Here is a 25,219-nt window from a genome sequence, read left to right on the forward strand (position 1 = left end):
CATTTAAGCAAAAAAGGCGACTTTACTCATTCATTTCAATTACAATATTATGAAAATTACAATGTGATTATCTTGAAAATACTTGCTCTTTAAAATGAGATTTTCTAAATTCAAGTAATAAATTAAAAAATGTTTATAAACACAAAAGTTATTCCAAATTAAACCCGAAAGTAAACATTTTATTCAATTGTTTACATTTATTAAAATAAGCAATGAAGATATTTAAACACATCTTACAATATGAGTTTCCCGTTACTATATTTGAAAAGATGGGCCCAATCGGTAGAGCAGTTTTTAAACAATATTATATTAGTTGCTTCGATTTTTTAACTGTGCTTAGATTTTCTTCGATTTTGATAACCCTTCGTTTAAATTTTACCCCGAAATATTTCTAGCGGTTTCAGATTTTATGGTAGAGGAGCCCAAGCGGGGATTTTTGCAGTTACTCGAGCGCGTCAGATTATTACATGGGAGAAACCTTGTACCCTGAAAGTGTACCTCTGGTGCAGGGGATTTCGTTAAGGGAGACCGAAAAAAAAACTCTAACCTTAGAAAAACCCGAAATCGTCAGATTAAGATAAGGTAAGTTAAGTACATGCAAAACAATGTATATTTAAAAAATCTGACGATTTGAGCGGGGCGTAAGGTAATGGGTGGGTCCCAAAGTTTCACAAGAAAAAAGAGAATATTTTGCGAAATGAATGGCAGATCGAAAAACTAAAAAATACGTGCTCAATATTTTTCAAAAATCTATCGAATGATACCAAACACGACTTCCCAAGGTGAGGGGGGGGTTATTTTAAAATCTTAAATGGGACCTCCCATTTTTTATTGCAGATTTGGATTTCCTTACGTAAAAATAAGTAACTTTTATTCGAGACATTTTTTCGAATTATGGATAGATGGCGCTATAATCTAAAAAAACGATTGTTGGAAATGGAAAATTAAATTAAAAATGGAAAGTCCCCACTAAAATGGAAAACTTTACTTAACTTTTTTTAGTTTTAGGACCTACTCTTCACAACCCAATAGGTCCCCATAACGCTCGAGTAACTGCACATTTAGCATACTTTGCTCCCCTACCATTAGCAACCCAATATTATATTTCGTAGATTTGATGCTGTGGATTTTTTTAGTGTTAAGGTACGTATCCATACGTGGGTGCTCTGTGCTTGGTGTAACAGCTCCACATAGTGGATACATTGGTGCTCGCCGCTCACCGTCTTCGATTCAACCGGTTTGCTGTTTATATATGCAGGGGAGCGCATGCCATATCCATTTTCCATTTGAGTAGCTACACCGAGCACGGAGCACCCACGTATGGATACGTACCTTAAGATATACGTGTTCGGGGTTTGGCGCTTACAAGGTAGTAGTCAGTCTATATGGTCTTACGTCGAATAAATTGGTCCAATACATCAAAAAGTACAGGGTCAATTTGAAATTTTGTCTAGTTGTCCATTGGTACGAGGCATTTACCTGGCGTAATTGCCACGTGGCTTTATTTATATTTTGTGAAATATAAATTGTTTTGGGGAAAATAACTACTTACTACCACCATTCCTAATTTTCCTGAGGATTCATATATTTAAGAGTTCCGTCAGTAATAACTGGTGTTGCAGTTTTCAAAAGTTCAACGGGGGTTCCTTCTGTTTCATAGGCTCTTTTATTTTTCATGGTTTTTATAAGTTAGGCAGTTAGGTTGCGTTCGATGTTGATCGATTTCTGCTTCATGGATTTGGTAACTTTTGGCTGTTTGTTGGATATATTTAGGTCTAGGCTTCTGAAGTTCTTTTGCGAAGTAACTTCTAAATAAATTGATGTTGAGATGGTTCGTAGTATTTATGTCTTATCTTCTTAGATTTCGTGTAAATCTTTAACCCTCCGAATAAGGTTAAAATGTTGTTTCCATATAAAATGTTTTATAAATTTTCATTAGTAAAAAATATATAATCCCCTTTTCTTTCTAAAATTTTCTCTCTCTTTTCCATTTTCTGTTAGATGGCTAATAAATCACCTTAAAATATTTCTGTTTTTATTTCAATTTTTACTTATCTTCTTCTTTTTTCGGTGCCATATTAGGTCAACTAACGTTGGTGGTGGTTATACTGAGTATACTGAGTAGGACTGACCTACTTCTACTTCCTCTTCAACTGTAATGGTTGGGTGAAAAAATACCCATACCCTGAACAAAATTTTATGTAAACCAATTACAAAAAACTCGAAGTTGTACCATAAGGTTATTTATTATTGTTAAAAAACATATAAAAGGACGCGTTTCGGCTTTACACAAGCCATCATCAGCTTAAATACAGGACAAAAAACAACGGACTGACCTACAATGTAAAAATATCCAACGTTACACATGAGAATAAAGTAAATGGTAAATAACCTTGTGGTACATCTTCGAGTTTTTTGTAATTGGTTTACCTCGAGACCACATTTGAGTAAGTATGGATACTTCTCTTCATGAAAAATTTTATGTGTTTGTAAAGTGACAGTTTACATGTATTTATTAATTTTTCATCATCCGGGGTTGCAAAGTAGACAACTGAAACATTAAATTTAAATATTGTAAGGCATTTTTAACGATGCGCACATACACAACTCTAAGTAGTGGAACTTCTTTTTTTATTCATTGACGATTAGCTCCGAAGATGACAATTTTGTCAAAAGCGCTTAGCTAAGGAAAACAAAATACCTTTACACATTTTAATATGTATACCCTATACGCTGTGAGCTCGTACGTAGAGGGGATATTTACAAATTCGCGAGCGCCACTAGTGACATGTCTGTAAACGTTTACCGGAAATTTGACATAAATGTCAAAGTGATTAATTTTTTTTTTGTAAGCATTTATTAACAATCAGAATTACATATTCTATAAGCTAATTTGATAACAAGTACAATAACAAATATCAATGTATTATTGTACACTAAAATGGCGGTATGAGGTACATCACCCAGCGGTTTCACCTCAGTTTCAGCGAAGATCTATGGGCCATAATCTTCGCAATCTTCTGTTGTTTAGTGGCTGTAGTAATGGTAATATTAATTGGTTGGGGTGGTCTTCCAATTTCTCGTGATGTCTGTTGGCTCTTTCTTGAATTACTGTGCTGACTAACGGGATGTTTAGGTCTGTATGAAGGGTTTGGTTGGAAATGTACCACGGGGCATTTGCGATGGTGCGTAGAATTTTTGATTGAGTTCTTTGGATAATTTTTGTGTTTGATTTGCTGGCACAACTCCATAGTTCTATACCGTACGTCCATATAGGTTTGATGACTGTTTTATAAATCAGCAGTTTGTTCTCAATTGAGAGTCGAGATTTTCTACCTCTAAGCTAATTAATTTCTTTCACTCTCAACTCAATTTGTTTCTTCTTCTTTAAAATGTGTTGTTTCCAGTTTAATTTAGAATCAAGATGAAGCCCCAGGTATTTGACGATGTTCTGTTGTGGTATGTTGACTTGATTAAGGCTAATATTTGGGCATTGGTCTTTCCTTAGTGTGAAAGTTATATGTGTTGACTTAGTTTCGTTAGCTTTTATCTTCCATTTCTTTAACCACTGTCCAATTTGGTCTAGGTGTTCTTGAAGTTTTAATACTGCAGCTCTTGGATCCTCTTCAGTTGCAAATATTGCTGTGTCATCAGCGAAAGTTCCAATGGTGGTTTGTGGAGAGGTTGGTAAATCGGATGTGTACAGTACATAAAGAAGTGGACCCAATATACTACCTTGTGGGACTCCTGATTGAATTTTGTTACGGTTTGATAGTTCATCCTCCACTTTAGTTTCAAATTCTCTGTGATTTAGATATGATTTTTCTCTGTGATTTAGATAAGTCAAAGTATTTGTGGGGTAGGGATTTTTTGATTTTATAAAGTAATCCTGGGTGCCATACCTTATCAAATGCTTGGCTGATGTCCAGAAAGGCTGCTGTGCAATACTGTCTATTGTCCAAAGCTCTATTAATTACATTTGATATGCGATGGCATTGTTGCACTGTAGAATGACCTTGCCGGAATCTAAGTTGGTGTTCTGGGATCAAGTTTTGGAATTCTAGGTCGCTCATAATTCTTTTAAGTAACAGCTTTTCAAGAAGTTTTGACATTATTGGCAGTAGACTTATTGGGCGGTATGATGAAACATCCGTTAAAGCTTTACCAGGTTTCGGTATCATAATTACTTGGGCAATTTTTAGTGATATAGGCCAATAATTAAGTCTTAAGATTGCATTTAATATGTACAATAACTTCATTATACCTTTTTTAGGAAGTTGTTTTAGCATTGTTGCTGTTATGAGATCAGTACCTGGTGCCTTCTTTTCATTCAAATGATTAATTTCATCTTTGATCTCCTTCGGTGTAATTAAAGTTAGTCGCTCTCGTTGATTAATTGGTAAGGCTAGTTCCTGCTCTACTTCTTGTACTTGGTCATTGTCGTGTGGCTTGAAGACTTCAGTTAGATGTTCAGCAAATAAATCAGCTTTTTCTTTGTTGCTTTTTGCCCATGGTCCTGGTGGTAATGAGTTTTTCCGAATTGGAGGTGAAGTATTTATTGGTTTATTTTTGTTTTTCATTGGTTTACAGATAGAGTTATCTTGACGCGAAAGGTTTGATACATAGTTTTCAAATGAGTTGTTTCTCATCTGTTCTAGAGCTGTTTTTAAGTTTCTTGTTTTGTTATTATAAATTGTCCTGTCATCTGGTCTGTGAGTTCTTTGCCAAATTGATCTAGCTTTTCGTTTTTCTGCTACTAGTCTTTTTATTTCAAGAGGAATGTTGGTTGAAAATTGTTTTTGTCCAGGTTGAGGGGTAGACTGTTTGGCAGCATTTTGAAGTACGTTGATTAGATTATTAGTTTCTGTTTTTATTTGTTCGGGAGTTTGCAATCTCACTAGTAGATTAACTTCCTGTTCTGTGATTAGCCGGTATGTGTCCCAGTTTGTTTTGAAGTTATGCAGTCGAGGTGTTGGTTTTTTGATTATCACCGCTGTGCTAATTGTGGCAATCATGGGACTATGATCTGATGATAAATCAAAACTTGGTACTACATCTGTATATGATTGAGATATTCCGTTTGTAATAAAGAAATCCAATAGGTCTGGTGTTTTATTTGGATCGGTTGGCCAATATGTCGGTGATCCCGTCGATAGGAATGAGTAGCTTTTATCCTGGATAACTTTTGCTAGCTCTCTGCCTTTGGTGGTTGTTAGGCGTGAACCCCATAGCGTATGTTTACAGTTGTAATCTCCACCTGCTATAAATTTTGGCCCTAGAGTTTCGAAAAAGGGTAGAAGATCTTCTTTTGTAAGTCTATGCCTGGGCGGACAATAAATTGCTGTGACAGTTATATCATATGGAAGAGTTTGTATTTTTATCGATGTTGCTTGAATGTGATTTGTTTCGTATTTTAGCATTTCATAATGTTTTATAGTTTCTCTTATCAATATGGCTGAACCTCCGTGGGCTGTACCATCTGGGTGATTTGTGTAATATAATTTATACTTAGGTATCTTGAAGTAGGTTCTGTCTGTAAAATGGGTTTCACTTACTAGTAGTATGTCAATGAAATTTTGTTCCAGAAATAGTTTTATATCTTCTTTATGATTAGGAAGACCATTGGCATTCCATTGGGCAATTCTTATGAACTTAGACATTGTTAGTTTACTTTATTTACTAGCATGGAAATCATGTTGAGCACCATACTGTTTTGTTGCATTAGCTGGTTAAATAAATTTTTAAACTCTTCTAGAAATTTGGTAAGTATACTCGCTGTATCTTCGTTATTGTTCTGATTATTTGCTGCAGCTTGAGCGTAACTTTCATACTGATTCTGAATCCTGGGTTGTGTATATATTCTGGGTTGTGTATGTATTTGATTTATTGCTGGATTTAATACGTTTCCTCTGTTATGATACCTGTTATTAATATTATAAATTTTTTGGTAATGTTCACATCCTTTATAATTTGCAGGGGTGATCCCCACCACATAATGCACATTTTGCTGGAGTTTCTCTAGTCTTCTTACAAGTTGTGGTATTGTGGGCTCCTCCGCATTTGACGCATACAAATGGTTTATTGCAATATGACTTGGAGTGACCGTACGATTGGCATCTCATGCATTGTATTATGCGATTTTTGGTTGTTCGGGGAGGTTCAATTTCAATAACTCTATTCTGTAGCCCCCTTAAGTTATAATTATCTTTGTTATTTGCTGCCGGTTCGAGATCCACGAAGAACAAATTAAGTGACTCTTTAGTAATTCTGTGTTGTGCATTTATAAAAAAAAAGTGATTAATTTAAAATTAAAATTAAAAACATTAATTATAAAAAATATTAGTTGGTCAAAGCTGTAATATATATTTTTACCTTAAATATACTTACGTTTTAAATACTGAATTTAAGTTTTTTTAATGTTCCGTAATATGTAATTATAAATTAATCTAGCTCCATCTACACGATAATTGTGAAAGTATCCGAAGTTAGAAATTAATATTTTATCAATAGAACGTCAAAACGATTAGCAAAATCTTAAAAAAATCGATTACAATTTAATTACTTTTTTGCGTTGTAAATATTCAGCGATAACAATTAAATAATAAATTTAAAAATTACCGGTAAAAGTTGAATTAGTAGTCCGCTAGGAGCGACACCAGCGAAGCTCAGAGCGTATTCCACGAACATACGTCTGTTGTGGATTATCTCGACAACGAATATGTTACTGTGCAAATTATGAAGAACGAAAGTAAATTGCAAAATACATTGTTGTTATTTGGAACAATTATTACAGCCATTTACTTTCGCACTTCTTATGTTGCACACTCAAATATGCGTTGTCGCGATAATCCAAGACAGTCGTATATTCGTGGAATAGCCCATATACGAATTTTTTTCACTTCCTTTATTCATTCAAGCGTGTACAAAATTTATCAGTCTTTCAACCATTATTGTGAAATTGGCGACTAAATATCATAAATTCTGTCTTACAAGCATTCATTTTTAGACTATCTTCCAGTCTTGTTTATACAATCCAACAATTTTTGAAGGTCTTGGACACTGTAGCATAAAATAACAGTATCATCAGAGTATCTACGATTATTGGTTAGTTTACCATTGGTTTTCACTCCAAATTCTTTATCTCAGTGCTATTATTTAATATCTGAGTAGATCTTACATAACAGCGGGGATAGAATGCATCCCTCTCTGACCTCTCTTTGAACATAACATTCGTCGGTTAATCTCCCATCGAACTCGTATGACGGCTTTCTGCTTCTAATATAAATTTTGTGAAATATAGGTCTCTGCCACCAATCTCTGTGATTGTTAATATGTTCAAAAGGGTTTCATGCTGTACTCTATAAAAATATTTTCGTAATTGACAAAAGCAATATAAATATCTTTAGACAAAAGACTAAATTTTCACTCTAATGGCATATAAAACAACATAACGTTACTCTACATCCCACCAGACTGAAAACAATGGGAACCTTCTCTGGATATACCTCCGAGGCTTCTACAATTTGCAAACCATACGGATGCTGAGACTAAGGAAGATGAGGGAATTTTGCAATTTATAATTCACGTCTCATCTGCTCAGCGCGGATTCAGTCCCAACGAGAATGGTTCCCTTCGTACCTACTCCAATCAGAGTAAACATGTAAATCAAAAATTAATAACCATTTTCAATTTCGTTGTAAAACGAAAATACAGCCGCACCATATTCTAGTAAAATCAGAGAGTACAGCAAGCACCTCTACCAGTTTCGAAACTTATTAGTCTCTCATCAGGAGGCACATATGCTGCTCTCGCTCATCCAACCAAAACAAACCCCGGCGTGCAGTCCTGGATTGCAACGAACGAAATGGCATAGATGCCCTAGCGGCAACTGCTAGCAAAAGATTAAGTTTTCACTCTAACGGCATATAAAACAACATAATGTTACTCTACATCCCACCGGACTGAAAACAATGGGAACCTTCTCTGGTTACACCTCCGAGGCTTCTACAATTTGCAAGCTATACGGATGCTGAGACTAAGGAAGATGAAGGAATTTTACCATTTATAATTCACGTCCCATCTGCTCAGCGCGGCAAAGTTCCAAAGAGAATGGTTCCCTTCATACTCAAGATGGGACGTGAGTTATACATTGTAAAATTCTCAGCATCCGTTACGGCTTGCAAATTTTAGAAGTCTCGGAGGTGTAACCAGAGAAGGTTCCCATTGTTTTCAATCTGGTGGTATTATTGGTATTATTTTATGTGCTATTTATGTCTTTTACTAGCAGTTGCCGCTAGGGCATCCCTGCCATTTCGTTCGTTGCAATCCCTAACTGCACACCGGGGTTTGTTTTGGTCTGATCAGAGAGAGCAGCATATGTGCCTCCTGATGAGAGACTAATAAGTTTCGAAACCGGTAGAGGTGCTTGCTGCACTCTCTGATTGGACTAGAATATGGTGCAGCTCTATTTTAGTTTTGCAACGAAATTGAAAATGGTTATTCATTTTTGATTTACATGTTTACTCTGATTGGAGTATGAAGGGAACTATTCTCGTTAGAACTTTGCCACGCTGAGCAGATGGGACGTGAATTATAAATTGTAAATTTCACTTATCTTCCTTAGTCTCAGCATCTGTATGACTTGCAAATTGTAGAAGTCTCGGAGATGTAACCAGAGAAGGTTCCCATTGTTTTCAGTCTGGTGGGATGTAGAGTAACATTATGTTGTTTTATATGCCATTGGAGTCAAAACTTAGTATTTTGCTAGCAGTTCTATGCCATTTCGTTCGTTGAAATCCGGGACTGCACGCCGGGGTTTGTTTTGGTTGGATCAGAGAAAGCAGCATATGTGCCTCCTGATGAGAGACTAATAAGTTTCGAAACCGGTAGACGTGCTTGCTGCACTCTCTGATTGGACTAGAATATGGTGCGGCTGTATTTTCGTTTTGCAACGAAATTGAAAATGGTTATTCATTTTTGATAAATATCTTTATATGTCGTTGGATGCGTCATTTTTGGACAAGCACATCTAAACCAAAAGGTACCTCACGGGTAACTACCTAAATCCATAAAGCGCATTAATCCAAACTGGGTTTAATCTAGGTTTCTTTCGCAATGACTTCTTATGCTTCCATGAAGAATACAAAGAAAAATTTTCAATGTCTACAGCACTGTTCTTTGACCATCAGGCCTAATAGATACAAATCTAAGTGGAATTCTACCTGAAAGTGAAATTTAAGGAATCAATGAACTACAACTACTTTTCTTCTAAATGCAACTTTTATTTACTTACGTTTAAAACATAAACATAAACATTTTATAACTTAAGCTAATACATTCTATATACAATATGTACAGATATGGGGTAAATACACTAAACATTTTATGATACAAAATTGTGATAGATTTTTTTAGGTACATGTAACGAAGCATGTGTAAATATAAAAATATTCTAGCTCATTTGAGTGCAATATCTAGTTTGGTCAAGTTGTGCAATTTAAAGTCAATGCTATGTTTTAGTATTCTGATCTATACTTTGTTTTGCGCCATACTATACATAGGTACGTATTAGGTCTGGATCCCGCGTATGAAAAAAAAGTTGATTAATAGCAAGCTGAAAATTTGTTAATAGCTTAATGGTGTCTAGTAGGACAAACTTTCATATATGGGAACACTGGAACAGGGGAAGTTTTAATTGTGGAACAGGTTAAAAATTTGGAACGGTCAGACCACGAAAACGGCACATGTATTTTGTCCGACAGAACAGACTTAAACTCTCCGAACAGAGATTACTGTCTATTCGGTAGCCTTACACCGGTCACGGATTAAGAAAGAAATAAACGAATTGATTGGTCCGCTGTAGTTTGACTATTTACACATGGGTGCGCATTGATTTTTTATTTGAGGGGGTTCTTATATAAATCAAATAATTTAAAATTTTAGGTGTTTGTATAGCCTCAGAAGCCTAAACGATATAATTTCATGATTCTTTATAACAGTTCATTACCCGTAGCAAAAAAATCAATATACCTTATATTAATAATTGTTGCATGAATATCAATATAATAAAAATAAAACAAATTATAACTTATAAAAGGTAGAAGGCTAAACGTTGCTGTATTGTTGATGTTTTAATTTAATTTGTAAAATAGTTTTATATAAAGTCACAATCAATTTAAGTGATCTATTAAAGCGGCCACAATGCAGCCTAGTCAATAAGTTGGATGTTGACAAGCGAGACCTGGCGGCTGACCTTCTCGTATTGTGTATTTTTCGTTGTGTATTTTCGCTCAAGGTCACCCGCCAGCTATCGTTTGTCGGATTGTATGTACCTACAATATCTACAAATAGTTTCGATTTCAAACAAATCACACTTACTAAAATGATCACGCCTTGAAAAGGATCCGGAAATCCCACAGCAGGGCATTATGTAAACATCAAATATTTAAGTAAAATGCTAAATAATATTAAGTCAATATACGTACCAATTTTTTTTTTCTAAAATTATTTAGTCGTTATTGTTCACACTCTCATCACCATCGCTGTCATTGTCATCGCTGTCGTCACCGTTAATTGTTATTATGATTGGGCTTATTTCGTTAATTTTATTTTCACGAATCCACCAATCCTCAATTAATTTTTCGCACTTGGATATACAGTTCCGCCATACTTCTAGAGTTGCAATTGAAAGTGCTTCTCGCCAAGTTTCCCAAAGCGCTTCGTCAGTATAACCATTAGGCCCAATATGGTTGTCATAATATTGTTTTGCTGTTCCCCATATATATTCGATGGGATTAAACTGGCAGTGGTATGGTGGAAGACATAAAACTTGATGCCCGTAACTTTCAATAACCTGATCCACCACAAAGATTTTTGGTTTTGCATGTTCTTTTGCCAAACGTAACAACACAGACTTTAATATATGCTGTGGAATAGATATGCGTTCATTTGTTAGCCATTCTTTAATTTTATCTACATTCCACGAATTTGTTGAACTTTTGTTTAGTATTTCTGATTGGTAAGGCGCATTTTCTAAAATAATTACGCTGGGCTCACTTATTCCGGGAAGAAGTTTTTCCATTTCACTAGATGCAAAATTTACTGAATGCATTAACATTATTTAGTGGTGGCCGCATGTCGAAATAACTACTCTGTGATAGACCACATAACGAATTAGCTACTCTGCGGTAGACCGCATGTTGGATGGTAGAACGCATATCGAATCGGCACTAATCTATATATTATTTCGTATTTAAAATATTACTTGCGGGTAAATCCTAATTGTTCTTTTAGTCAAGGAAGTCTCTTCGCATCCGCTCGGGAAAATATTCTAGTCAGGTGTTTTGCATAATCTTACTCCTAAGGTAGTATTAAGTTTTTGCTAAGAAAAGTATTTCTAACAATGGTGCATTGTATTTTATTATCCATCTTATTATTTTTCCTTAAGTTACCTTGTTTATTAAATTTTAATCAAAAATTTACTAAAAATTTAATAACTAATAGATATTGGCCCTCTACGCACCCGAGGTCTACGCTTATGTTATTGGTATACCTAAAATATTACAATCGACCTGCCGATTCGTTTGTTTCTTTATTAATTCCCAACCGTTGTAAGTCCACCGAATGGACAGTAAACTCTCATGCAAAAATCAGACTGTTATTTGTCACCAAATGGGCGTTTTAATGAGTGAAACATGTAGAATATGTCATATGACAGGAATTATGACAGGTGATAAATAGCAGTCTGATTTTTGCATGAGAGTTTAATCTCTGTTCGAAGAGTTTATGTCAATTCTGTCGGACAAAATAAATGTGCCGTTTTCGTGTTCTGACCGTTCCAAATTTTCAACCTGTTCCACAATTAAAACTGCCCCTGTTCCAGTGTTCCCATATATCAAAGTTTATCCTACTAGACACCCTTAAGCTATTAACAAATTTTCAGCTTGCTATTAATCAACTTTTTTTTCATACGCGGGATCCAGTCCTATATCTATGGGTTTGTAAGAAATGATTTAAAAAACTAATCAAAATATCTATTTACCACTAGCGATGGCGGTTGTTGACAAAACACCGGCTTTCGGTTATTCGGTTTATTTAATTACGATTTAACCTAGTGGTTAAAACCGGTTAGAAAAAACCGGTTATTCCAAAAACCGATGTTCGTTTTTTTAAGCAATAGCCAACACCCAATAGGTTACAATGTTATATTAATTTGCACTTTAGGTTGCGATACTCCATTCGAATAGATATCAAGATTATCGATACTATTGAAAGAATATATCTATACTAAGATATTCAATCGATTTATAAACTGCGCCGGCATCTGCTCCTATTGTGTAATGGAACGGGGAAGGGGAAACTGGAAGTTAGAATTAGCCAAGTGGGATCGAAAATAGAAATCACTCATCAGTTTTGCCAAATTGGTTTAGGTCAGCTTTTTCTCACCATTTTCTCTCTGAATTCATTATTTTTTCTAGATGTAATTTATCCGATTTTTCACCGGTTATTACTAAAAAAAAACGGTTATAACCGGACAAAAAGCAACCCGAAAAACCGATTTTTGTGAAGTAAAAAACCGGTTTGAGGTGATAACTGCTAAGTTTTTTCCATTCCTATTTACCACCGCTTCTTGATAGATACCACTAGATGCATATATTATGAGCTGAATTAACCAAATATTTTTTAGAAATATTTTATATGAAATTTTGACTTCTAGCTCAGAAATCTTTTTTAATTTTTGTATTTTGAAAACGATTTCCAAGCAGTAAATATAAATATAATAATTTTGTAAAATTAAATATTGTTAGTTACATTTGTCGCTAATTCATTTTTCTCTAATGATTGTTTGTCTGTGCAAGCCTTACGGAAACAGCAGCCTTTTGTGGAGACAGGTATTTTAAAATTGTAGTGTACAACTATGATGTTTGGTATCAGCAAGATGTATCTAAATCATTCAGGATGGGTTAGAACAAAAAACGGTAACATTCATTATATCCAATAGCACTATAGCTCAAGTCGTGCCTCACTCAGCCTCTTTAGCCCTTGGCCTCAGTAAGCTTCAGTAAGCTTCTCCAAAGATCTACTGCTTTGTTTTTCCATAAACGTACTTTTTGGGAGGTTTTCGCAATCCTCAACTATTTGATCCTCCCATATTTTTTTGGTGTTCCACTTTTTTCTTGCATTCCTGCGTTTAGTGATTTGCTGGAGATTCTGTTGTCGTGCATTAGAACTACATGTCCTCATTACTATAAAAGCTGTAGCCTAGTGTACTCTGCTTGTGTTGGCTTTCTATTGTATTCGTATATGTCTGTGTTGTGTTTAAATATGCATTTGTTATTTTCATGGGTTGGACCCAGTATCTCACATTGCTTGCAATTCTGGTCAATCTGATATGCTGTACCACAACAATGGAGATACAACAATGGAGAAGGCATAATCTTAAATCAAGAAACTACCAGCCATGTTAAAAACTTTGAGATTATCCGGGTGTACGACCATATAGCTGATAAACCAGAAGACATAACTGAAGCATTCTATGAGTTATCCACCACCTTAAAAAGACCTCCCAAAAAGGTATAACTCTGATTTTGGGTGATCTAAATGCCAATATTGGTAGGGGAAAATCGGGAGGATTTATAGAACAGTTTGGGCTTAAAGAAAAAAATGAGCAAAGAAACTGATTGTGTGAATTTGTAACAAATGAAGAGTTTATGATTACTCACACTTACTTCAAACTCCCATATAGAAGATTATACACATGGAAATCACCTCAAGATCCTCCAATAAAATATTCCTTAACAGCATAATATCTGTCAAGACATACCCAGCAGCTGATGTCAAATTAGACCATAACCCACTGATTAACAAAATTATAGTCATGCTAAAGAAAATTCAACGTAGTCCCAACCCAAAATTCAACACCATTTTACTGAAAGGCCAACATACAGAAATATTGTAAAACAGAACAACTTAAATACCATTATTAAAACGGATGTAATGGATTAGGAGCTTGACAAGTTGGGAGTTTCACAAGAAATATAAGAGAAAATCCTCAAACCAAATGAAATAAAGAAAAATCGTGAATGACAAATGAGAGTTTCGATATGATGAAGGAGAGGTGAAAGTTCAGAGATTAGGACACGGCATTATAAAAAATTATTTTGTGAATATTTATTCACAAAAGTTAAAGAAGCTGCAGGCCTATACATGCCTAGAAGGATCCTGTGTTTGACAGGCACCTTCTGCCTTTCATAGAATCTAGAATATATTTTTTCTAAGTATCACACCCTGTGTGACACTTAGAAAAAATATGTGGAAGTAACTTATGCAGATGAAAAAGATGAAAGGCAGAATACCATTGAAGACACGGAATGTCAAACAGGACCCCCGAGTAGGTACCATCAAAGAAGTCACGTCAGCTAGTATGTAGTAGAAAAAGTAAAGATGGTAAAGTTGTAGGGCTTGATAGGCTGTGCAGAATTTCTGAAACTCATGGATGAAGCGGGAATAAAATGGATAACAACAATAATAATGCTTTGTTATAAATAATTAACAATAAATAAACAAACTTTAAAAAACAATAATTATAGATCAGAATATAAACATATTAACAAAAATTAAAAAAAAACTCTAAATAATTTCTAAACAATTTTGGTTTAAGGTTCTAAACTAGGTTAAATGAAACCAAAATTCATCTAAGGGCATATATTAAGAATAATGAATAGAACTTCTATGTTTCTAAAATTTTTGTTTATTCAATTTGAATATCCAAGGTGTTTCTAAATAAGTATCACAAACTTTAAGAGGAAACAGTAGCGATCAACAGGTAGCGAAAACGCGTTCCAAGATTGCGGCTGTAATTTGGAATATTTCGAGATATTTGGCACACGTATCCGTAATATAATAAAGAATGGCGGTACAGATCCCAATTTGAAAAATATATTAATATGTGGAAATTACTCTGTAATTAAATACAATATTAAAAAAACTTGCCTGTACCGCCATTAAGAAGAACAAAAAAATACACTTTCTTCAAATAAACTTTTTTATCCGGATGCCTAGACTTTGTGTCATTTTGGAACTACTATTTCATTGGTAGTTCCAAAATGACACAAAATCTAGGCATCAGATAAAAAAGTTTATTTGAAGAAAGTGTATTTTTTTGTTCTTCTTAATGGCGGTACAGGCTCTTTTTTTAATATTGTATTTAATTACAGAGTAATTTCCACATATTAATATATTTTTCAAATTGGGCTCTGTACGGCCATTCTTTATTATATTACGAATACGTGTGCCAAATATCTCGAAAAAATATTCAAAATTACAGCCGCAATCTTGGAACGCGTTTTTGCTACCTGTTGATAGCTACTGTTTCCTCTTAAGGGTAATTCTACATGAAAAAATAATGACAGTTATTATAGCTCGATAAACATATGTCCGCAAATGCTTAGTTTCCGAGAATATGGTGTGTTGAAATTTTTCTTTCAAACTGCCAATTTATTTATTGCTCTAAGACCGCTTGAGCTATAAAACTGAAATTTGGATGGGTTTTAAAAGGTAATTATTACGCATTTTACGGCTAATGTTCTGATTTTTTTAAAGAGAAAAATAGTACACCACAGAGATATGTCAAATAAAAAATTATTTTTGAGTTCCTCGTTTAATTTATGATAAAAAACTTTCTTGTCTTATTTTAATATGGTGTAAAATTTTTATGTAAAAAAATCATCTTATCTCGTATTTTTCATTTCTTTAATACATTATCAATAACTATCTAACAGAATAATACTTAACTAGAGCAATAACAGAAAAGAACACTAATTACCAGAGAACGGCAGTTCTCGCCAGTGGCGCACACCCAAACTCCCCTACATGCGACACTATATATACACGAAATTTTAGATTTTCTAAATCTGACTGAATTGAAAATTGGGCCAATTCGCATTTTAAAGTTCAGGAAAAGACTCACCCATTCATATGTCAAACATCCATTTTGGTCTAAGGGTGTGGATTTTACGGCCCTTCCTATTTAGGGTCTGTTTTTCGTTCTCGTCCCCAAAACTCCCAAAAACTTCAATAATTTAAGTCCGGCCTTTGCGGCTTCTGATAGTACTAATCACTACCTTTCCAACGCATGTTTAATTTTGAAAATAGGTTATACCATTCAAAAGTTACCGAGCTCAGAAATATGACTCAATTTTTATTTAAAAAAGGGAAAATGTTTGTGGATATGTATGTATGTATGTATGTGTGTGGAAAAGTTAAACCGATTTTATTTTTTTTTGTGTTTGAAGAGGGGGGTCATGGTCGATACAGAGCCGGTGTAGTTTGTGACTTTTGACCACCCATAAGCCAGCTATAGGACTTGGTAAGTACAAAACGGCATATTTTTTGGGGGTATATATCTTCGGATCAAGAAGAGACAGGAGAACAGCAAATACATCAAAGCAATAGGTTGAGTTAAGATTTCAAATGGTGTCTAAGCCGTTAGGATCAGACATACACACGGCTCAGTATAGCTGAAAAACTGAAACACTAAACTTTGAAAATTTTGGTTTTTCAACAATTACTCAAAATTTCAACCCACGAATTTTGCCAATAACAGAGCGTTTGTAGAAGGACTCTAGACGAATCTAACGGTGTATACCTCATATCCGGGAAAATTCAAATTTTTAAGTTATAGGCTTCATAAGTATGATCTAATCTATTTCTTGTGGGGAAAACGGTTTCTCAAGCTCAATAATTCCTATAATAGCTTCAGTTATCATACTTGACCTTAGATCCATCAAATACTACTAGTCCATACGTTTTAAACTCATGTTTACCGATCAAAATCGGTTAAGCCGTTTAGAAGTTATTAAGCTACAAAAGTATAATCCAATTAACGATTATTCCCGAAATGGTTTATGTAGTTGTAGTGGTTACGACGCTAAATTTGATCTGGCAACGGGCAATCCGACTTCATTTACCGGCCACCTCAATAATTTTTTTTTCAATCTATTTCTAATAGCAAAAAATCTAGTGTACATTCGATGGAAACTAGATTATTTGGGAGATAATGCAACAAAGGTGACCATTTATAAAGCTTAACGTGTAATAGAAGAACATTGCATTCAACTTCATACATTTAATTTATAAATAACTTTGAAAAACTCCTGATAAGAATAAAAAACCGCTAAATGCCGTAAAAATGAGTGGCGCATACAATATTCCAGCTAAAAAAGATCTGATATGAATATTACGTGGCGCGAAAATGTATTTTCATTTTGATGCACAACAAAATTCTAGTTTTATTTTAAAACATTTTTCCATATTTGCTAAATTTGAAGTAAACGCGCCATAAAAGAGTTTCAAAATTCAAACTGTATCAAAGTTACTCTTTTGTGGCGCGTTTACTTCAAATTTAGCAAAATATTATGAAAAAATCTTTTATATTGAAACTGGAATTTAGTTTTCCATCAAAATGAAAATACATTTTCGCGCCACGTAATATTCATATCAGATTTTTGTAGCTGGAATATTGTAAGCGACACTCATTTTTACGGCGTTTAGCGGTTTTTTATTCTTGAAAGACTTAAACTCGGAGTAAAGTTACATCAAATGTTCAAAATGACCTCCTTCAGAGGTGACGTTTGTAGAAGGACTCTAGACGAATCTAACAGTTTATACCTCATATCCGGGAAAATTCGAATTTTTAAGTTATGGGCTTCATAAATATGATCAAATCTATTTCCTGTGGGAAAAACGGTTTCTCAAGCTCAATAATTCCTGTAACAGCTTCAGTTATCATACTTGACCTTAGATCCATCAGATACTACTAGTCAATACGTTTCAAACTCATATTAACTGATCAAAATCGGTTAAGCCGTTTATACGTTATTAAGCTACAAAAGTATAATCCAATTAACGATTATTCCCGAAATGGTTTATGTAGTTGTAGTGGTTACGACGCTAAATTTGATCTGGCAACGGGCAATCCGACTTCATTTACCGTCCATCTCAATATTTTTTTTTCATTCTATTTCGAATAGAAAAAAATCTAGTGTACATTAGATGGAAACTAGATCATTTGGGAGATAACGCAACAAAGGTGTACATTTATAAAGCTGAACGTGTAATAAAGGAACATTGCATTCAACTTCATACATTTAATTTATAAATAACTTTGAAAAACTCCCGATACAAGAATAAAAAACCGCTAAACGCCGTAAAAATGAGTGGCGCATACAATATTCCAGCTACAAAAGATCTGATATGAATATTACGTGGCGCGAAAATGTATTTTCATTTTGATGCAAAACAAAATTCTAGTTTTATTTTAAAATATTTTTCCATAATATTTGCTAAATTTGAAGTAAACCCGCAATAAAAGAGTTTCAAAATTCAAACTGTATTAAAGTTACTCTTTTGTGGCGCGTTTACTCCAAATTTAGCAAATTCTATGGAAAAATCTTTTATAATAAAACTAGAATTTTTTTATTGATCATTGGCGCGCGTACCGGGAATAGTCTGATTTTTTTTAACGAAAAAAAATAGTGAGTCATGAGATACTTAAACATAATTAAAAATCATTTTTGAATTCTTCGTTTAATTTACGACAAACAATCTTTCTTGGCTTTTTTCTGCTTTTTTTTTTGCAAAAAATAAAGCATATTAACATTTACAAAATATGTGAAATAAGTTTCTATTCATATGGAAACTACCTCGAATACTTCGTAAGCGTTAAAATATATTAGTATTATTTGTATAAAAAATAATAATATATTTTATTATACGGCGCCTCATATACGAGGCGCACGGCGTACGATATATTTTTTTTCACAAATATTTACGAGGAATTTAAAAATGATTTTTAATTTGACATATCTCAGCGGAGCACTATTTTTTTCTTTAAAAAAATTCAGACCATTACTCGTACACGCTCCAGTGATGAATATAAAATTCTTCTGTCACCTCTGAAGGAAGTAATTTTGAACATTTGTTGTAGCTTTGCGCTTAGTTTAAATCTTCTTAGTGTTATTTTCTGTGATTGTTGTAGTTTAGTATTATTGTATTAGATAGTTCTTGATAATGTATTAAATAAATGAAAAATACGCGCCAAGATGTTTATTTTTTTTTACATAAAAACGGTGCACCATATCAAAAAATAACGAGATGTTTTTTATCATAAATTAAATGAGGAACTCAAAAATAATTTTTAAGTTGAAATATATATCAGTGGCGTATTTAGAAACACTCTGTATAATGGGCGGTTGTTTATGATATCTGTGCAACTCAAACTAAATAATATATATTTAACTGATTGGTATGTTCAATATAAGATCAATAATAAATGCTCTGTAGTTTAATTAAAACGAGTAGTTCTCTATCGACTACTTTTTATAGCATTAGATTTAATTGGTTTCATGCTGTTTGATAATTAGTTTGAATTATGGAATTATACGAGATTTACAGAACCCATCTCTCACCTTTGTATAACGCAACTAATCCATTAACCATTAAGCCCATCTAATTACCGAATTATAATAATCTCCCATAAAGGTAATGAATAATCTGGAATCCAAGTGATAGAACAATACATTTAGTATACGGTGATGGGCGCCCTAATAACCGGCAAAATAACGTAAAAGATGTAAAACATAATATATAAAGTTATGAGATAGTACGAGACTATTATACGCAGCCAGCCGACTTCAGTCTAGTCAATTGAAATTTTACAGTTAGAGTTGCATTTTTTAGAGGACGCAAAGTATTTTGAGATTTATTGATAATACTATTGAGAGTCTTGTGGGTAAAATTTTTATTTTTGTGATGAGTATTTTGACTTTTTTAAGCTTGCATCATGATTGGTTGTTTTATTTGTAAGAAACCTCTGGGGAAAATTATTTGTCAGTGAGAAAGTTGATTTATCTTTCCTCAGTGTTGTTGGCGAACGTTTTTTTGCCTCTTTATATGGCAGAAATAAAGACGATTCTCTGGAAACCCTGAGATACAAACGATTTGCTGAAACAGTGACAAAAATGCATTTAATCTCTTCTGACTTCCTCCAACACAAGATAGAGTCCGTTTCCATAGACTCCTAGTGTATCACCAGCTTCAGTAATGGCTCGGTAAACATTGTGATCCAGAAGATTGAGGCTGGAAAAAGCATGGAAAATTTTGGATAGCAATCCAAACTTCCAAGCCTCTAATAGTACCCACCGAGCTCATTAAATTCATCTTTTGCAGATGCAATGGAAACTGGAAGTGCGTGTGGTTGCCGAAAAGCAGGCCTCAAATAATGTTCAGCAGTGTGCCTACATTGTGGTGGTGAAAGCTGCAGCAACATCGTCGATATATCATCATTAATTAAAGAAAATGAATTGCAACATGAATTACCGCCAACGCTAACTCCCATTATACCACAAAAATTCATTAAGATTTTGACTCGCAGCCTGAACCATCGAAAAAAAAAATGAAAAAATAATAACTACGATAGACCTTTTTCAATATATATCTAATAATAAATAATATTATTTTGTCTAGAAATTTTCCGTGGATTAGGCCTACTGTGGATACCACATAAAAAACGCCTCCAGGCTCTACCTCATAGATGGCGGGGAACAGGGTAAAAAATAGATTAATAATAGCATAAGAATGTGATCATGATAAATTGTATAAAAAAATATATAGATAGAAAAGTAAGCCTAATGACTTAAGGCGGTTGGAGCGCTATAAAACCTAGATAAATAAATTAAAATAAACAACTTTAAAGTAAAAGTTGTTCGTTAAAAATCGTCTACAAAATTGCTGTGATATCATTTTATTTTTAAATGAACTGAAAATAAGTTAAAACCTCCAAAAAGAATCTTGTTACAAAATTTTCACTTATTTTTGTTTATAAGTTTTTTTTTTGGTGACTTGATTATAAAAGTCATAAACTATAGTTTACGAGATACAGCGCGAGAACCCTTTGCACCGATTTTTACAAGATGGCGGCCAGGGGTCAAGGGTGGCGACCCCACAAACTTGAATTTAAGCTTCTACTGACCCCCTCTATAAATTAAAAAAACAAAATTGCGTACTCTAACAAATGCAAGCTAAGGCCTAAAAATGTAACATTTCAATGTATACTCATGATATAGAGAACCATTTTATTTTAATGTCCCATGTTATTCGTTTCGGCTGACACAAATAAACGTCAAATCAAAATAGAAACATCAAATAAACTTAATCTCAAACTAAAATTGTGGCTTTTTAAAGCAGATTTTTTAATGGTCGGCAGTTATCCCTGAGCGAGAAAAGTTATTTATTTCCTTTGTTGTATTTGTTCCATCTCAAATCCATATTTTTCTTTATTCTGAGACGATGAGCTGGCCAAATACCCAAGTAGGTGGATGTCAATAAACCAAAAAAGAATGTGTATGTACTTTGTACGCACGTAAGAAGTTATACTTCTATTATATGATTTCTTAAAAATAAATATTCTTTAAACAGTTTGTTTTAATTTTTTTAAACACCAAACTAATTTTGTGCTTGCCGCTTTCAAAAAAATAAAAAAAAGTATAGGATTGCTCCGGACTCGAACTCAAGACCTCTCGATTTCTGGCCGAATGCTATACCAAATACTCTACGAGGACTGTGTCTGTATCGGTTCGGACGTACCTAATGACAATTCACGGTAACAAACAGACTGGAAGGTGAAGTATAATAAATATACAATAAAATGTTTTAATTATACTCATCTTACTCCTGAGGAAGACAAATCCAAAGACACAAAAATTATAATAAATATTATTTACTAAAAACACTAATATTATATTCTTTTCACACATTTTCTTGCACTTACATATTTATACATAACTTGAAAGATTCAGCAACTAAACGCCATACTGTTTGTGTGCGCATGCGCGCAGTATTATAAAATTTTACTCTTAATCGCGCCTAAAGAAGTATAACTTCAACAAGAAGAAGAAGAATACTTAACCTGAAAAAACTAGGTTAATAAAAACGTCATACATATCTACAATTTATGACTGAAGTCAACTAGCCCTTAAGCTAACATCTAAAGGTGGAAACTCTCGATAGTGGTAATGTAATTTAAATTAAATTACAGGTTTCTACCGATATTTTCCCACCTCTACTAGTTTCATCTCTATCCACAGAGAACAACAGTTCTCACCAGTGGCGCACAACACCCCTACAAGCGACACTATATATATACACGAAATTTTCGATTTTCTAAACCTGACTGAATTGAAAATTGGGCCAAATCCCATCTTAAAGTTTAGGAAAAGACTCGTCCATCCATATGTTACCTCTCCATTTTGGTCCAAGGGTGTGGATTTTACGGCCCTTCCCATTTAAAGCCTGTTTTTCGTTCTCGTCCCCAAAACTCCCAAAAATTTCAAAAATTTAAGCCCGACCTTTGCGGCTTCTGATAGCACAGATCATTACCTTTCCAACGCATGTTTAATTTTGAAAATCGGTTATACCATTCAAAAGTTATCGAGCTCAGAAATATGACTCAATTTTTATTTAAAAAATGGAAAATGTTTGTGGATATGTATGTATGTATGTATGTATGTATGTATGTATGTATGTATGTGTGTGGAAAAGTTACACCGATCTGAATTTTTTTTTCTGTGTTTCAAGAAGGTGTGAGGGCCGATTCAGAACCGGTCTAATTTTCGACTTCTGACTACCCGTAAGCCAGCTAGAGGACTAGGTAGATACAAAATAGCATATTTTTTGGGCGTATATATCTTAGGTTCAAAGAAAGACAGGAAAACCGCAAATACACCAAATCAATAGGGTTGAGTTAAGCTTTCAAGTGGCGCCTAAGCGATCCAGCTGAGACATACACACTGCTCGCCATAGCCAAAAAACTGAAAAATTAAACTTTGAAAATTTTGGTTTTTCGACAATTACTCAAAATTTCAACCAACGAATTGCACCAATAACTGAGCGTTTGTAGAAGGACTCAGGACGCGTCTAACGGTGTATACCTCATATCTGGGAAAATTCGAATTTTTAAGTTATAGGCTTCATAAGTATAATCAAATCTATTTCTTACGCGAAAAACGGTTTTTCAAGCTCAATAATTCCTGTAATACGTTCAGTTATCATACTCGATCTTGGATGCTGGTCAGATACTACTTGTCAATACGTTTCAAATTCATGTTTAGTGATCAACATCAGGTAAACCGTTCAGAAGTTATAGAGCTCCAAAAGTATAATTAGTCCAGGAACTGAAATTTTTCACTTCGCAATTTTTACAGAATGGATAGATTTGCTTGAAAATTTGACAATAAGTAGTGGATAGTCCAAGGATCAAAATCTATATGATGCCGAAAGACGCTTTTACCATGGGGTTGTTGCCACCTCATCTCGAGGGTGGAAATTTTTTATTATATTTTGACCGCAAATGCTGGTAAAAATATTAATTATAAGCAAAAAATGTTCATTATACATTTTTTTGATAAAATTAATAGTTTTCGATTTATTGGTTATCGAAGCTGTTAGTTTTATATCGAAAAAATTACCAGAGAACGGCAGTTCTCGCCAGTGGCGCAGAAATACGCCCCCTTACACGCGACACTATTATATACACGAAATTTTCAATTTTCTAAATCTGACTGAATTGAAAATTGTGCCAACTCCCATCTTCAAGTTCAGATAAAGACTCACCCATTCATATTTCAACCATCCATTTTGGTCCAAGGGTGTCGATTTTACGGCCCTTCCTATTTAGGTCTGTTTTTCGTTCTGGCCCCCAAAACTCCCAAAAACTTCAAAAATTTAAGTCCGACCTTTGCGACTTCTAACAGTACTGATCATTACCTTTCCAACGCATGTCTAATTTTGAAAATCGGTTATACCATTCAAAAGTTATAGAGCTTAGAAATGTGACTTAATTTTTATTTAAAAAAGGGAAAATGTTTGTGGATATATATGTATGTGTGTTTGAAAGTTAAACCGATTTGATATTTTTCCTCTGTGTTTGAAGAGGGGGTCAGGGCCGATTTAGAACCGGTGTAGTTTGTGACTTTTGACCACCCATAAGCCAGCTATAGGACTTGGTAGGTACAAAACGGCATATGTTTTGGGGGTATATATATTCGGATCAAGAAGAGCCAGGAGAACCGCAAATACATCAAATTAATAGTGTTGACTTAAGCTTTCAAATGGTGTCTAAGCCGTCAGAATCAGACATACACACGGCTCAGTATAGCCGAAAAACTGAAAAACTAAACTTTGAAAATTTTGGTTTTTCGACAATTACCCAACATTTTAAACTTAAAAAATTGCGCCAATAACTTAGCGTTTATAGAAGTACACCAGACGAATTTAACGGTGTATACCTCATATCCCGGAAAATTTGAATTTTTTAGGTTATAGGCTTCATAAGTATGATAAAATCTATTTCCTGTGGGAAAAACGGTTTCTCAAGCTCAATAATTCCTGTAGTAGCTTCAATTTTCATACTTGACCTTAGATCCATCAGATACTACTGGTCAATACGTTTCAAACTCATGTTTACTGATCAAAATCGGTTAAGCCGTTTAGAAGTTTTTAAGCTACAAAAGTATAATCCAATTTACGATTATTCCCGAAATGGTTTATGTAGTTGTAGTGGTTACGACGCTAAATTTGATCTGGCAACGGGCAATCCGACTTCATTTACCGGCCATCTCAATTTTTTTTCAATCTATTGCGAATAAAAAAAAATATAGTGTACATTCGATGGACACTAGATCATTTGGGAGATAATGCAACAAAGGTGACCATTTATAAAGCTTGACGTGTAATAGAGGAACATTGCATTCAACTTCATACATTTAATTTATAAATAACTTTGAAAAACTCCTGATACAAGAATAAAAAACCGCTAAACGCCGTAAAAATGAGTGGCGCATAAAATATTCCAGCTACAAAAGATCTGATATGAATATTACGTGGCGCGAAAATGGATTTTCATTTGATGCAAAACAAAATTCTAGTTTTATTTTAAAAGATTTTTCCATAATATTTGCTAAATTTGAAGTAAACGCGCCACAAAAGAGTTTCAAAATTCAAACTGTATCAAAGTTACTCTTTTATGGCGCGTTTACTTCAAATTTAGCAAATATTATGGAAAAATCTTTTAAAATAAAACTAGAATTTTGTTTTGCATCAAATGAAAATCCATTTTCGCGCCACGTAATATTCATATCAGATCTTTTGTAGCTGGAGTATTTTA

At 34.0% G+C, this 25,219-nt stretch overlaps 1 protein-coding gene across 1 annotated transcript; it reads right to left on the bottom strand.

Annotated features, from left to right (window-relative positions):
* Window positions 1-10,507: 10,507 nt before the first annotated feature.
* LOC114329825 (uncharacterized) lies at window positions 10,508-11,116 on the bottom strand. The gene has a single exon (XM_050646229.1). It carries the CDS (start codon window positions 11,114-11,116, stop codon window positions 10,508-10,510), a length of 609 nt encoding a protein of 202 aa, XP_050502186.1.
* Between the last annotated feature and the right edge of the window lie 14,103 nt (window positions 11,117-25,219).

Source organism: Diabrotica virgifera, chromosome 3 (genome assembly GCF_917563875.1).
Source record: "Diabrotica virgifera virgifera chromosome 3, PGI_DIABVI_V3a".
Lineage (NCBI taxonomy): Eukaryota > Metazoa > Arthropoda > Insecta > Coleoptera > Chrysomelidae > Diabrotica > Diabrotica virgifera.

Excerpts from the sequence above, each read along its gene's own strand:
- LOC114329825 (XM_050646229.1), bottom strand. The coding sequence starts at position 11,116 with ATGTTAATGCATTCAGTAAATTTTGCATCTAGTGAAATGGAAAAACTT.